Source organism: Centruroides sculpturatus, unplaced genomic scaffold (genome assembly GCF_000671375.1).
Source record: "Centruroides sculpturatus isolate CEXI.00-Female unplaced genomic scaffold, Cexi_2.0 scaffold687, whole genome shotgun sequence".
Lineage (NCBI taxonomy): Eukaryota > Metazoa > Arthropoda > Arachnida > Scorpiones > Buthidae > Centruroides > Centruroides sculpturatus.
The window spans coordinates 380,247-398,022 of NW_019384879.1; the positions used below are offsets into that span (position 1 = coordinate 380,247).

Consider the following 17,776-nt stretch of genomic DNA (forward strand, 5'->3'; position numbering starts at 1 on the left):
AAAAATGGGAAAGTATCAAAAAATGTTCAGAAAGTGATAAAAGAAAATAAAGGATTTTTGACAGTTTTTAAAGATGGTCTTGGTCAATTTAGACCAAAAAAAACTGTTTAATTGATTCATAATTAGAAGTTAAATACAGCAGACAGCCTGCATAATCTGCATCTTCTTTCAAACTGACCTTTAAGCACAGACAACCCATTCAAAGGAAATTACAGTATTGTGTTTAAAATTAAATAGGTAATTTTCTTCTATTCATATATTTAAAAATAACAATTATTAATTTGATTTTTCTTTATTATTTTATTTAATTTGTTAGAGTTTTTAAATTGAAATAAGTTTCTAGAAATATATAATTTCAAATAAAAGTTAAAAAGTCAATTGTTGATTTCTGTTTTATGATTTCAAAGTAAAATTCTAAATATGTGAATTTATAATATTAACATTCATAAATATATCTGTTAAAATGTTTAAAAATTATATTACAGAAATACATTAAAAATCACATCTCACTTCTGAGCAGGAGAAAAATCAAATTATTTTCAGATCTGCCAATTCAAATAAACCAGCAATGAGTTGCTCAACTCTTCTGGCAACATTTAAAATTTTTGCACCATCTGCTATTGTAATTTATTTTTAAAAACTTTTTATAGTTTTAACTATTATAAAATGGCAAAAACCGTAATTTTGAGGATAGGGATGGGTTTTATAAAAAATTATAAATGCTAATAATGAGTAAAATCATCATTAAGTCCAACCCTACTGGAGATACACACGACCCCCATTATCTCCCCAACTCCTTGACCTTTAACCACTAAAATTTAATAGCAGCAATCCCTCTAATAAACAAACCTCCCTGCAAAATTTCAGAAATTTTTGACAAAAAGCATAGGAATTATTAAGCTTTAAACAGGACAAACAAAATTGTCCCCCCACACACACACACACACAAAAACATCCACACATGCAGAAATTATGCCTGAATTTTTTTGCATTTCTCAACATTTCAAGATATCCAAGTCCAAAAATGTAAAATCTCATGGGGTCATTTTTGCCGGATCACCATACCTTCCTTCTCTTATAACAGCTGGGAAAGTAAAAATTATGTTTCATAGAAGAATATCAATTTCTAAACAGATATTTTTTCTTAAGCAATTGATTAGAATTGCTAGAATAAGATATACATTTTATAAAGATAGTTACAGTAAAGGATTTCAAAATATGACTTGAAGCATTTAAAATTTAAATTAATTGATGCTATGAATGAATAAATGATTATTATGAATAAAATTCTAATGATTAAGCAAATGCAGCATATTTTTTTCTATACAAAAATTTACTGTAATAATTACATTATTAACTGATATAATCTAAAATATAGAACCACTTATAAATCATTATGTTTAGCATTATTCAAAGAACATACAAATTTTATTTTAAGTCAATATTTTAGATGAATTTATTATATTTAAATGAAGAAATGCCACTTTGAAAAAAAAGATCCAAAGTCTTTTTTCCTCCTTTGGAGACAGACTTCTCATTTCTTCACCATTCTAAACACTAACTCTTTATTAGAAATAAGATAACTACCATAAAAATGTTGATTTTCAAAATTAAATCTATTTTATTGAAAAATTAGCATTTCCTTTTTCTTTGCTTTTGCTCATTTACATTAAGAATAAAATCTCAAAAAACAGAAAAATGTCTGATAAATTTATTGAAAATAATTATAAAAATATAATTGTTTGTCACTGTTAGTGATAAACAATGTCACAAAGACAGTCAATGACATTAAAAGAATAAGAAAAAAAATTAACTGATAAACTTATTAAATCTGCAAATTAAAATGAATAATCTGAAATGTGTTTGTAAAAGAATGGAATGCAGAAACAAAAATAATGTTCATCTCACTGAATTTCCGAATGATTAAAAAAACACTTGGCAAATGATTCTACCACTTAGAAGCATTTTTCATTTTAATCCTTTTTTTAACCAAAAATTATATATATTTTTAAATATCTTTATTGGCATTTTCTGAGAGTTCACCAAGCAATTTTTCTATCATTTCTTTTTATAAAAATTAAACTGAAAATAATAAAAATGATAAACTTCAAAAGTATCTTATGAAATTTTTTTAAGAAAATAAGATTGTTTTTCCAGACATTTACCACAGAAAATATTTACATTTTATTTTTAACAAAAATGACCAAAAGAAAAAACTCTTAGGATATATTTTTCCAAGATAGCATAGAATACTTGTTTCTTCATCACTCTTAGTGGAATATAATGGAAATTAATAGCTGAAATAAATCAGAATATTCATATAAATAACAAACTAATCATCAAATAGAATAATTTATCATTTCTTTATTTTACATAAAAATTTATATATATATATATATATTATGTATAGTTTATAGAATAATTAAAAGAAAACACACAAATAAATGATAAACATATACCATATTTTACGGACTATAAGATGCTACGAACTATAAGATGCATCTTAATTTTTACGCAATTTTTTTAAAAAAATAACATTTTTACCATTTTTACCACCTAAATTCAATCCTTTTATATGGATTGAAGCAAACGCTGATCCACCAATCAACGCTTAGTAGCGCTATCGGACATCCGCTGATCATGTGATGGTCGCACAATGATCGCTGGCCAATCCACGGTTGTGGATTCAGAATCACTGGTCGTCTCATGATCCGTGTTTCTATGGCAACAACCGTTGCTCGTTTGAAAAGAGAAAAAGCACAGAAATTGTATGTCCAGACGATTCTATCCCGACATCCCGCAACTCATGTTTGTCACATCAGTATACTGCTGCTGCCAGTTGAATTCAATGTTGCCAGATAGAGATAGGTTTCCCGCGGCATCAAATATATGGCCATTTTTAAGACGTAGGAATTTTAAATCAAACACTGGACATTTTTATATTAATTTTGAGTAAAAGACGCACCTGAATTTTGGAAGCAATTTTTCAAAGAAAAAGGTGTGTTTTATAGTCCGTAAAATACAGTAATTAATAACTCACAATAAAAGAGAAATGGATACCAAAAAATTAATTTTTACATCATAAAAATCCCAATATAATAGTAAAAACTATCTTCAGTACAACAAAATCAAAGGATCTTTTAGCAAATACAAAAAACTGCTTACAAATCAATTCAGAATGCATTGAATGCATAGAAAATATAGACTGAAACTCTATAGACCCTCTCTGAGACCCTTTAGGATGTGACAAGTGACAGCAACAGAAAATACAAATTATTTCTGTGGTCTGGCATTTTTAGTAGCATTTTATAATAAATATTTATGCTTCAAGTGAATGGCAGAAAGAAATGCATAGTTTTTAAAATGCAAAGTGAATTATTATAAGTAATAACATAGTTATAATAAGCAGTTAGTTGATTACTAAATTATTATTGTCATTAAAAAAAACATTTAGAAAATGAGATTAAAATTACACAAATTACTATAAAATCTACACTGATTCAAAATTTTGAAATTAATTAAAAATGCAACATATAAGATGCTAAATATAATATGCAGTAATTTTAAACAATCCTTGATCTTTATAAAATGTTATATAGAAAGTTTCTAGAATGTTAAATAATAGTCCTAGTTTAAATGAGAAATTATAAATAAATATCAAATATAATTCAGGGACAATCCATTAATTACATATACAGTTTAACTGGGGAGAAGGGGATCAAAAAAAGTATATCATTGTACAAGATAGAGAGGAAGAAAATGAAAGCATTAGCTATGTGGACTTTTTTAATAGTATTAATGGAATATGAATTTGTTCTTATAACCTACTTACTAGTCATGTAAATAAACTATCAGTTTAAAAAGTTCTGCAAGAATTTTCTAAACCATTTATTCTTTCAATCACTATATCAGTGTATTTCTATTAATAGGACTTACGTCCTATTAATAAGTCCTATTAATAGAAATACACTGCTATAGTGATTGAAAGAATAATTTTGATTAAATTAAGGACATAGATGCATATTAATTTCTAAACCATTTCTCCATCAGAGAGAAATGATTTCTCTCTGTTATATATAACAGCTGGAAAAGTAAAAAAGGTTTGCAAAAAGTATATCATTGTACACAAGAGAGGAGGAGGTCAAAAACTCTATAGCCTATGTAATTAATGAACAATCCCACAAATTTATTGGTTTATATGTATCAAATTTATCATTTTTCTTCTAACAAGCTTATATTTGGTTACCAGGAAATAGTTCTGACATAATGTTAATAATTTTAAAAAATATGATTTCACATTATAAATTAATTGCATAAGATTAAAAAACCTGTGTATTTATCTTGCAATATAACTTTGCATAATTGATATTAAAAGAAAATTAACAAAATAATAACAACTTCTAATAATAATGATGATGATAATCATACCTGTAATTCTTTAATTGAATAAATATTAACATAAAATGAAATCTTGACCTTCAATTAAACTCTTCATGCATATTAATAATTTCTAAATTAAAGTATAGAATTCCCCATAAGATATTATGAAATGATAAACAAATAACTGAATACAAAAACAATATGTAGGAAATATTCAAACATAATGCTGAGTAAGAAAAATCTAAACTCGCTTACTCTCTAGTGGAAGAAAAATAATAATTTTATTGTGTATTTTATTCAATAGTATATTAAAATATTGTCATTAATTTGTGCAGATATGAATTTCTTTCCAAGTTTTATTTTTATCATAAAATTTTTGTAATTGTCAAAAGTAAAAGAGTTACTAGAATTCCTATAAGGCAAATCAAAGAAAATTTTGCAATCTCTGAAAGAAATTGACTTCTCTAAATGTTTCTTGAACTGGAGAAATCAGTGGAGAAGTGTATTAAAGCTCATGATAATTATTTTTAAATTATTAAATACATTCCTTTATATTCTAAAATGTTTCGATTTTTTTGACCCATTCTTAGAACTTTTTTAACATGTCTCATACATGAATTTGAAACGAACTAAATTTTCATATTTGAAAATTTTCTATACATGATTATATTTTTAAATCTTTATTATAATTATAAATAATATATTAAAACCTTTATTCTATAATTTAAAAAATATATATACAATTAGTTATAACATATATTTAGAATAGCACATTAGTATTAATTACATATACTGAGGCAAACAAAAGAAAATAGCAATAGGCCCTTAATTTAGGCTATGATGGTTTAACATATGTCAATTTGAATAGCCATTAAGTTTTTTTTTTTTTTTTTCATTTTGGCACTTTCTGAACTATGCACTAATAAGGTTTTTCCCCATGCCCACCTGGGTTTGGCCAAGCCCACAATGGGAATGATCAGGTTGAGTTTGTTCGTTTTGTTAAGTTATGGCAATGCAACACTTGGGAGATCTGACTAGAGGGATGCCTTCCGAGAGGTTTTTTTAAGGGTAGCTGGCCCCTATTCAGGTGTTACAGATGTGGAGAAAACCTGGAAAACTCCACCTGGTCAGCCTGCCCTGACGAGACATGAACCCACGACAAAACTCCCAGTGTTCAGGAATGGAACCACTTTGCCACTGGTGAGCCACCAGGTGGTGAAGGACAGGACAAAACATTGCTAGACAAACCTTCATAAAAAATTTTTGGGGTTGCCTGTCCAGATTCAATCCTGAGTACTCAGAAGACTAATAACTTCCACAGCAATCTGGCCATCAATATTTATTGAATTTAAAATTTTTAATAATGTTATTTGTTTTCTCCAAACTTCCTGGAAGATTTATACACTACTGAGCATATATTTATGATAAACTTTTAGGTATATTTTTATATAACTTATTCTCTACACAATATATTGTTGTTTGTGTGGTAGTGATTTTATACTCTAAATCTGTTTTAAAATTTAGTTTATAAATTTTAATATTGTAAGTTTTTATTCTCTGATATATTATAGTAGTTCTTAATTCAATACTACACAAATTAAGACAGCATAAGCACAATTATTCCAGATAACCTGTACTATCTGAAATAATTTTTAAGTGCCCAGTAGCTTCAATAACTGCATTATGCCAGGTTGTGCAAATTGGGCAAGGATACAAACGAGCATGAAGTGTGCAAGTATAAAGTTTTTCTTCATAAACCTGATTATTAAAGTCAAACAAACTGCCGAATTTGTAGGGCTATGCTACTATGTGTTATGTATCATTTTTCTATGTTTCTGTTATTCTAGCATGAAAGCAGTTCCGTTAATTTTGTTTCGGGTCTGATTTTTTGTATATTAATTCGTGTTGCATTCCATTCGTTTTCTGGTATCACCTTTTTCTCTGCTGCACCAATCTGAACCTGCTGACTGGTTCAAGGAGTGATTACATACTAAAACAACATTCCCGGATAGCGGGAAGTATAAATTCAAATACTTCACATGTTCGTGATCTTTTTGCCTGGCTCCCGAGTTTACGACTGGACATTAGAATGAGAGAGTGGAGTGCGAAGGACTTTGGAGACAGCAGTGGAACAAAGGAAATACAGTCTCTACCGACGATAAGTAATCCGAATCCATCTCGAAGAAGAGAAGATATACGAATATAGAATGTGTTGATTATGTCCGAAAATTGCTTAAGGACTTGAGTAAGAACATTATTTTGTAGTTATAGACTTTACAACAACGTGGGAGATCAAGTTTTGATCCATGTACTTCCGTGCATTGAATAGGGCATTAATATATGAAATTAACTAAGAAGAAACATGAGAGTACTTTATGTTTCATCTTGTACGTAATTGTAATTGTTGAGATGCAAATTCACCCTATTATTCAGATCGGAATCTTTCTCTTTGTTATGGAATCGTATCAATTGCTTGTGATAGGACATATATATATATATATATGTATATAGTAAAGATACCACCTGTAGTATAGTGCCGCATGTAGATGTTAATAAACCTGGCTTTGTTTCTTATTTGTCTGAAAATTGTGAAGTCCTCAACACATTACCCTTCCACACTGACTCAGGATATCCTGGTATGCCTGAGATACCACAAATTATTGGGCTATAAGCTTGATGTTTCTATTAAAGCAACCGAGGTAGACAAATCAAGAATACTAGATGGCAAAAGTAATACTGTAATGCATCATGAAAAAAAACTAGAAATCTTCCAGGCTACAGGTGAAAAAACACATAACATCCGTCTTCTCTTAAATGCATTAAAGACAATTCCACCCACATCAATTGAATTGAAAAGGGCATTCTCGATAGCAGAACTTTTCTTTAGTAAAATAAGAATCAAACTAAGTGATCGGAGTATTGACCATCTTTGCTTTTTAAAATCTTATTATACAAATTTGCAATAATATTTTGTGTTGTGTTTTATTTAAATAATAAAAATTACCTTCTAACTTAGAAGTTTGATCTAAGTTCATTTTTTTTCTTTAAATTTTCAACTCAATTCACAGGCATTTTTGTTGTAAGCAGTTTCCAACAAACTTTAATAAACTTTTTCTATTTGTGAAAATTTCTACATAACTCAAAAGTAATTTTTTATACATATTTTACACAGCATTATTATTATTATTTTGGAGATTGCAAGATGTACTGAGCAGAGCTGCAGAGTTGGTAAAAAAACACTTGACTCTGACTCCTGATAATTTTAGTAGGCCAACTCTGACTCCTGCAAAATTAAATACCAAGTCATTTTATGAGGGACAGAAGTGCTCATAAGGGGTACCCTACTCTGAACTCTGAAAGGAGTCTGTGGTATTTACCCAAATATTTTTATAGTTAGTATTTTTAATATTTAACTTACATTAATATTTATTTGTATAAAAAAATTAATTTTTAACAAATATTTAATAAGAGAAAAAAGGGGCGAAAAAATTCTACATCTACATATATTCGACAGCATTTTCACTTCAATTTCATCCTTCCAGAAGAGTTAGACCAATTAAAAAGTGTGCAATGTAGCTAGCTACTTCAGCCCTTGTTCAGAAAAGAAAAATACAGTGGAACCTCGATTATCCGGACCTCTATTATCTGGATTTTCGATTATCCGGATTGTTCAAAACAAACAAAAATTTTACGAATTTGCTGATTTGCACTTGGCAAATTATGACACTGTTTATGTACGTGATGGAATGCATAACATTTTTTGTTTCANCATAAAGAACTCCAATATAAACAAGGGCCTACTGTATGTCATTTTAATTATATGATTAATGCTGTATATTGCTAATAATTAATTCTATTCAATAATTACTAGATATATAATAGAATATAATACTTATTTTAAATTAATTTCTACAAAATAATTTTTAAATAAAAAATATTTACCTTTTCTTTCTTGAAATTTTTTTCATTTAGCATATTCATACATTTTCAAGATGGAGATTTAAATAATTGTCTTTGATAATTCCATATATAATAAATACTTTACATGATTAATTAACGTAAAACGATGACAGTCTTGTAATAAATATTCTTTTAAATTCTGAAAAATATAATTTCTAAAATTATTATTAAAATTAACTTTCTTTCGGGTATTATTAACTAATAAATAATGCTTTATAATATTAGTTAAATAAATATTAAAATTAATTTATAAATTGAACAAAGTAAAAGTTTCATAAATGAATTTTAAAAATACCATTTTTTACATGTGTATAAAAATTATTTTTTGTTTTTGTATTAATGTCTTCGTAATAATTTAGCCAGATTCTGATCTGGATTAACAAAAATCCAGATAAACCAAGATTAGTAGAGTACTGAAATTAAAGTCTAAAATTTCATACTGAAATACATGTATAAACATCCAAAAGCCTGACGTATTAATAATAAACCAAATGACAGCCTTAATTAATTGAGCTATTTTATACTACAAATAATACAATAGCTGTCGTTTGGTTTATTTTTTCATACTGAAAATACTTTTTAATGCTTGAAAATAAACTTGCATGCTTTACTGACTTAGAAACAATAGGAACATAAAAATCATTCGGTACGTACAAACAGTACGTATCTTTGTCTTTGAGAATGTAAGATTGCTAAGATAGGTAATATTAAGGTTGTAAATAATGTTTCAATGATTTCACAAGCATTGCAAATAATAATAATTCTTCCAAAAAATTTAAGAAAAGACTATTCAATTCAATCTAGATGTTATAGAAATCCAGATGAATAGGGTTTAATTGTATACATAAACACACGCTATACATAGTATATACACAAATTGTTCTAAGCATTATATGTAAAAGAATCCACATTTTAATAAAAATTCTTCAACATGATATCCAAGATAAACAAAAGATGTAAGAGTAAATAATTACTAATAAAAATAATTTTGGAATAAATCATGAAATAGAATTAAAATGTATTTTAACTAAACTTACAGAATCTAAATATCAGTAGATTCAATTTAATTATTTCTAAATTTGAGATTTTCTTATAGTTTAAATGATATGCTACAAATTTAGAAATTTTGTTATATAAGAAATGAATGTAAGCTAAAATAATTAAAACATTATCACGTTTGTAAAAAGTTCTACATATTTTAAAATAGTTTTTTACTAAGTTTTATTAATATTATTATGAATATTCATTTAAGAAAAGTTTATTTTCATGCTAGATTGCATAAAAATAAACTTTTCTAAAAGAAAAAATTTATTTATTACTAAAATAAAATTTGAATAATCTAAAAATTTAATTTTTCTATTTGAATAAGTCTCATCTTATGAAATTGTGCAAAAAATATTCTACTAAAACAGTGTAATAATCCATTAAACAGAATTCAAAATTATTTTGGAGTCTAACTCATGATTTATCAGAAAAATTGGAAAAGAAAATAATTTATTATTTCCAAAATATTTCTTTCATGTTACCTGCAATGACTACAGGTATACCTCGCCTTACGTCGGTAATTGATTCCAGGAAAGCGACGTAAGTCGAATTTACTTGTCTCCGAATCTACTTGTCACTTTTGGCTAAACCATAAATTACCATTTCCGGTTCTGTATTTTATTTATTAATGCATTTTTAATAATATATGGTTAATAAGGATCTATTTTAAGCTTACAAACAAATAAATTTTAGTTTTTAATATAGTACAGAAAAAAGTAATCTAAATTTATAAATGCATGTACTGTAAATACAGTACAGTACATACTTGTAAATGTATATATTTTAATATGATTTTATGTGCTTTAAATGCTTTTCTAGTGATATTACAACTTCAATATTTGTGGCGGACAGACAAAGTCTAATAAAATGCCTTGAACTTGATTTTTATTTTTCCATATACTTTTTTGACAAACGATGTATAATCGGGAACGACGTAACTCGAAACGACATAAGTCGAGGTATACCTGTACTTATTCTTCATTATATCATTTATTCTACTTTAAACCTGGTATTATCATCATTATAAATATTATTTTTGTAATTAGAAGAGCTATTTAATTTTCTATTAGCAAAAATTCTACAAGCTAAATTATATTAGAACTATAATTAAGCTGATTACTAAACTGATTATCTGTCATACAGAAGTGTGTCTAATAAAAAATTAGGCTTAGGTTATTTGAATACATTTTTAGTAGATTCATTCTTATCTTGCTTTTCAACAGTATCACTATTTGATCTAGTGTTGCCACCTTTTCAAAACTGCTGACCTGGATAGCAGGTGAGGTTTGTTTGAACAGAAGTTCCTGACGCATGCGCAATGTCATTTTGCAATGCAAAGAATAACGTGCAGTGCATGCCAGTTCTAAATCAGTTATAGTTAGGGACTAGGGAGACTTAGGTTACTTACATTACTCCTACCCAAATTAAGAAGAAAAAAAAAAACTACACATGACTTAGTTCTATTGGATATTGGAGACGTGTACGAATACAAATTGTACAAGCAAAAAATAAATAAAACAAAAAAAGGTCAACAGGTCGCGCACGATATTCCAGGACAAAATTAATAGTTCACCCAGACAGTGAGTTGATTCTCGGACTGTCTGGGTGAAAACCAGACGGGTGGTAACACTAATTTGATCATTCTTGTTCTTTTATCTGAAACAATGAGGCAATAAGCATTTCATTGCATTAATCATCGTATTCACATATGCCGTTTTCTTTCTTCTTCATTGAAACATTCTTGCAAAAATATTAAAAAATTATAATCCAAAATCCAATGTTTACCTAAAAAGTAATGATATAAAAAATGAAAATTTGCAATGGTTACAAGAAAATATTTAATTACTGAGACTGCCAATGTTACAATTATATCAGTGGCACAACCAGGATTTTGAGACCCAAGGCAGATCCAGATGTTACTAAGGCATGTGTCCCCTCAAAATTACCTTAATTACCTAACTTTTTACATCATTATTTTTTCATTAGCTTTTTAAAATTGTTAAACATAAGATAGTAAATGAGTAACTGATAATTTTGAATTGATAGATTGATTATAAATTATACAAAATTACAATATGATTTCTACTTGGTATGATTCCAAAAGGAGGAATAAAAAAATATAAAATCGTATATTTCTTATTTTCACTAGAAATTATCAAAATTACAGTTATTTTGAATTCATATGCAATTATTTTTAGACTGTGCTCCTCACTTTTCAAAATGTGTTTCCAAGGAATATAAATTTAAGTTTTTCTGCTTTTTTCCACATGTACAAGATTACTTTCTGCCACTAAAGTCATGCGATATGTATTGTTATATTTATTTTTATTGTAAAGTAACAAAGCTGATTTCTTTGATATCAAGGGGTAATGCAGCACTAGAAGCATCCCCTGGCTGCATCCCAGAATTATAGTACATGTAAATATAGTCAAATTATATAACAGATAAATTAGATACTTTTGCTTCAATATATTTTTTTATAGTTCAAAATGTTTGGTTACCAAAAATTTTAAATTATTGCCAATTTATTAACTGTAGTTTCGATTAATGCAATCTCATTCTCTAAGAATAACTTTTAATTCAGAAATGATAAAAATCAGTTTTTTTAGAATCTATATTAAATTAATTTCAATAATGTATAAGAAATTTTTCTCAAAGATAAAAAAAGTCAATTGTCTAATTACGGATTCAAAAGGCTAATAGTTAGGTACATTCCGCAATTTTATTAATTTAATATTTCTTTACTTCGTGATTATTACTCTGGTAAAAGTGCCACTCTCATCTGTCAACTCCCTAGTAGATTCCATGAATTCTGTATAACAAAACACATTTATGAAAATGCCATGCTGACAGCCAATGATTTATTTATTAGTGGAATTTCTAGATAATTTAATTAAAAGTTTTCTAAATTTAATAAATATTACAGCTAATGAAAAGAATGGAAAAAAATGATTAAAATTGTTTATTACATTTTTGAGCAAACATAAATAATGCTTAAAGTTAAAATTTAGTTAACATCTAACTGGATTTCATTTCTTATACTAAAAACACACAAAATATTCAAAACATCATTTTTGACTTTAATGCAATTAAATTATCAATAGGAAAAAAAAACACAGATACAGCCATGTTTTCCGCATAGGTTACTTTGTACTTTCAAAGATTTGTTTTATCATCAGATAAAATTAGTTTTTGATATGCAAACGACAGAAATAAAAGTGTTATAATGGCCATTAGAAAATGTTTTTATCTATTATTGGTAAAGAGTGGCTAAGGAGTAATGAAAAATCCAGAGAAAGATAATTGAAAAAATAAATAAGTTTAAATTTCTATGATTTCTATTATTGGTTTCTAATGGAATAACCAAATAAATATAAACCAATATAAATTTTTATTTTTTCTATTGGTATATGTAAAAACACCCTTATGAAACTGGTAAGTCTTTTACATATATTAGCACATGTAAAAAATTTTCCAGTTGAGATAATCTGATATGATAATTATTGACAATCAGAATATTCATAAGATGACAACATTGAAAGTAAAATGTTTTTATAACATGTTTCTGCATAATCAATGAAAAATATATTTATTATATTACTTTTATTTACAGTTTCTGGCAATGTTTCAATTTAGTTCAAGGTTTCAAGCAGAGATTATAAAATTTGAAATATAAAACCTGGACTTGTTTTAGACAGATACAATCTGACAATAAAGGATCAAATCATGGTGGATATGATTTGTGACAATCTACAATGATGCATTAAATAAAACATATTAACATAATATGTGTATATATGTATAAGTTATTATTATTAAACTAGATATGTTTCTCTGAATGTAATGTAAAAACAATGCAATAAATTTATAGAGATAATACAAAATATAGTCCAACAATAAGAAAAACTTTTATAACTATTATTACAATGAATTTTCCAATAAAAATAATATAAATATAATATGTTTAAATCCAAGTAAAAAATTTTAATCCCTTAACCAATGAATGAATAAAGGCTGACCATTTTATAGGTACTAAAATGTATAGAGTAAGTCAAGAAAAGGAAGTTTTATTATAAAAAAAATTCTTTTAACACAATTCCATAATAACAACATCTATAAATTGATAATTTAATAAATTTCTTTTAAAGTTCATACATTAGAAATATGTAATGTGTTATTTAATCAATAATATATATTTGATTTACTAATCTTGTATGAATGTTGCATAAACATATATAATTTACTACAAGTTAGCTATATTTATAATTCCAATTCTAAAACATAAAATAATAATTTAATATAATTCTAAATCATTATACATTAGCGATAATTATAAAATTTTTAAGAAAGTTCTGAAAAATAAATCAAAATATTAAGTTTCAAATATATTGTATATATAAACTTTTCTAGAATTATTAAACTTATAAATTTTTTACATTCTTTAAGCTTCAATACATCAAATTTACTATTTTAGATTGTCAGAATTTTTAATAAAATAATAGCAAACATTTCAATAATTTAATAATTATAATTATTTTATTTGATTTCAATGGTAAATTTAAATACTTCATATTTGTGAATTCATAAACTTGTTTTCATATTAAATAGGACTTGAAAATTATTTTTAAAATATTTAAAATCACATTAAAAATGCATATCGTAATTTAATTTTATAAACAGAATGGAATATAATTTGTGTATTTGTTCCTGTATCATTACTATTGTAATACAATATTTTGAATGGCATATTTTAATACAAAACCATTGCTTTTTAGAAAAATATACTTACGTTAACAGATGTTTTTGAGTGATTGCAAAAAGCACTCAAGAACATCATATACTGTAAAGTTATAAACCTTCACTCATCTTTTTTAACAAATCTGCTATCTGTTTGTATTATATTTGTTTACTTTTTTTACCTGTTTTGTTATAGTACAAAAGGCAGATAAGATAAAATACAAATTAAGCATAGATATTTGTTTACATATAAATATGCACAGATTTAAAATTTTAATCTCAATGATGCATGTACTGTACAATAGATATACGTACACAAACACACATAATACAGTCGACCCCCCTATAGCACTGTTGATTATTCCATTTTATATGAATTCCATGTTGTATGAGTCACTTAGATTTTACAAATACATGCGCTGGGCTGTGAACGGCTTATATATTTGTAAAATCTAAGTGACTCGTACAACATGGAATTCGTATAAAACGGAAAAATCAACAGTGTTATAGGGGGTTGACTGTAGTTGAAAGTGCTTAATAAAATAAATTACAGAAACATAGTTTTTTTTCAATTTTACGTGTATATAACAAAGCTATAGAATTAAGTTCACTATATTAATATAGAATTCATTAAAACATAATTGCTATAAAAATATATGCGTACATAATACTTATTAGGTGCAAACTTACTTAGTAATGTAAATGGTAGCAAGCACAAACGATAGCTTTGTCATAGTATTGCTAATAGGCTGTTTTAAATTATTTCATCAGTAATATGAAATAATTAATATATGTTTTCATAGTTACAGATATTAAATAACACATTTCAAAATTTAAACTTTGAAATTTATAATTTTAAATAATTTTAATTAATAAAAAACATGGATTATAACATCTGAAATTTTTATTCCTATTAAATTTATAAATATAAAAATATCAATCACAGATTGTTCTTTTCTAAATTAAAATTAAAATGAACTAATAAATATTGCATAAATAAAAAAAATCTTTGCATTTTTTTTCAATTGATTATATTTAATACCAGATCAACGCTGGATTATCATCTAGCATTCTGTAAATTTCTTTTTATCATGTTTCATATATTCTATTTACATTTATAAAACTTTATAAAGATTTATGTATCTTTCAGATCAAATCAGGATTTATAGTATGATCAATACATTCACAGCAGGAAGGCCATAAATATAACAAATATTCAAAAAGTTTTGTATAAAAACCTATTCCATAAAATAAAATAAACAAGCATAAAAACTTAATAATTCCATCTACACATTCTAAGATATAAAAAATTTAATTATACAGAAAAATACATTAATGAATTAATACATATCTACATTAATTATATTTTACTTGAATTAATACATTATTTAAATCTCCACTTATCATCTAAATATGTTAAATATAATTAAAAAATAAACCTGGTTATAAAAAATTTATTAAATCTGCATTCATATAATTGTTCAAGTGGTACATAATAATACATAGTAAGGCAATAAAATTAAATAAAGTACTGGTATAATAAGTATACAAAAGAGAAAAACAAGTTTATTTCCCACTAATTTCTTTTCCATGCGAGAAATAAATTTGTTCTACTTTACACACGTGAGGAGGATCCATTTGTTTTACTTCAAACATCTGAGGAGGATCCACTTGTTTTACTTCACACATGTGAGGAATATCCACTTGTTTTACTTCACACATGTGAGGAATATCCACTTGTTTTACTTCACACATGTGAGGAATATCCACTTGTTTTACTTCACATGTGGAGGAGGATCCACTTGTTTTACTTCACATGTGGAGGAGGATTCACTTGTTTTACTTCATACATGTGAGGAATATCCACTTGTTTTACTTCACACATGTGGAGGAGGATCCACTTGTTTTACTTCACACATGTGAGGAGGATCCTATTGTTTTACTTCACACATGTGGAGGAGGATCCTATTATTTTACTTCACACATGTGAGGAATATCCACTTGTTTTACTTCACACATGTGAGGAAGATCCACTTGTTTTACTTCACACATGGAAAAAACACACCGTTTTTCCATGTGGGAAATAAAACAAGTGAATCTTCCAATATAAAAAAAAAGTCCTGGCAGTACGTAAATGTATTTCTTTTAAACAGGACTGGGAAATATTCTAAATACATAATAATGAAACTATTTAAAGCTTGATTGCCGGTATCGAACTCGGATACACGCGTATAATTCGAAGAAATTTTTAAACATCGATTTTCCATACGTCTTTCATTAAATATCTGTTTAATACGAAAAGTTCATTTATTTAAACAATTTAATTCCGAATAAATTATATCCTCCCGTATTTATAACACATAACAATATAATTGCTAAGCATTTAATTAATTTGTATGTCAATTTGTGCATTTAACTATTTTCTAAGAAACAAATCTTTCTTATTGATTATTTTCTTGTTGGTAATTTGTTTAATTTAATATATAACAATATTTAGGATAAAATGAAAGAAATTCAAGTTCTCTTCTTACATCTGTTCGATGCATCGTCTTCCTCGCCCCGATTCGATCTTCTTTCCATCTTCCCTTTGCTTGTTTTTATCGGAGAATTTCAATAGACATCTATAAAAACAAGTATTTATCTCTTTTTTTTATAATTACTTAAACGTGTTTTAATATTACGCTGTTAAAAATATAAATTAAAAAAATAATATATTTTAATTTATGCTAATTATTATTTATATTAAAATTTTCCGATGTAATTTAGATAACTGTATATTGTGTATATTAATCGTCTCGTTATTTTTTAGTATTAAGAAAAAAAATAAAGAGAATGATTAAAAATGTATATACAAATAAAAATAAAACAATTTTAAAAATATTTTTTAAAAAAATGATGTCTATTACGAACGAAAATCGAACTCGAACCCTTTTTGTGAGATCATAAGCTTTTATTACGCTTATCGTGTTTCTGACATTTAATTACAATACAAAAATTTTAAATATATTAAAATAATAATGAAAGTTTTGTAATTTGTAAGCTTTCGTTGATATAATTTATTTAATAAAAACACACATAAAAACCTTTACTTGACCAGTAAAAATATATTTAATGAAAACAACTAACGTTTTCGACTGCCTTCCTCAGTCTTCCTCAGGTTTTAAATTCTGATATTCGAAAATCGTTGTGCTTACATATTTAAACATTTTGGAACATATACATCTTTGCGAATAAAATTCATTACGCGCATGCGTATTAATCATTACGTACGTGAACCCAAATATTCACAAATATTATTTTACATATACATGTAAACGATGTATAACACCTTACATAGAGTTGTGGGGGCATTCTGCTTCATACGCAAACCTCCAAGCTGCCGAAATATTAATAGCATCTTTATAGTTGATACAGCTATTACGTAATCCTGCTTTATAAATTTCCAAAGCTTCTAGCGTTCGTACGTGTTCTCTTCTGTGTGACATTTTAATGATTTGCGCGTTCTGCAAGTTAGCACTTATGCCAGGGGTCGAAGCATACGTAGATAGGGCAGTGGTGCATCTGTTGTGTTCAATGTCATATTTGTGTTCGCGCATACGTTTATCCAGAGAGCGTATGGTGGAGCCAATATATATAAGATCCCTTTGAAATCTAT

General features: G+C 26.5%; 1 protein-coding gene across 2 annotated transcripts in view; it reads right to left on the reverse strand.

Annotated features, from left to right (window-relative positions):
* LOC111631004 overlaps positions 1 to 17,339 on the reverse strand; it is a 54,670-nt gene extending 37,331 nt beyond the window's left edge. For both annotated transcript variants that reach the window (XM_023375186.1, XM_023375187.1), the window contains exons 1-3: positions 17,248 to 17,339; positions 16,653 to 16,742; positions 8,323 to 8,479 (exon numbers count right to left, since the gene is read on the reverse strand). In XM_023375186.1, coding sequence (XP_023230954.1) covers positions 8,323 to 8,361 — 39 coding nt within the window. In that variant the 5' untranslated portion in view covers positions 8,362 to 8,479; positions 16,653 to 16,742; positions 17,248 to 17,339. The remainder of the gene's footprint in view (positions 1 to 8,322; positions 8,480 to 16,652; positions 16,743 to 17,247) is intronic.
* Between the last annotated feature and the right edge of the window lie 437 nt (positions 17,340 to 17,776).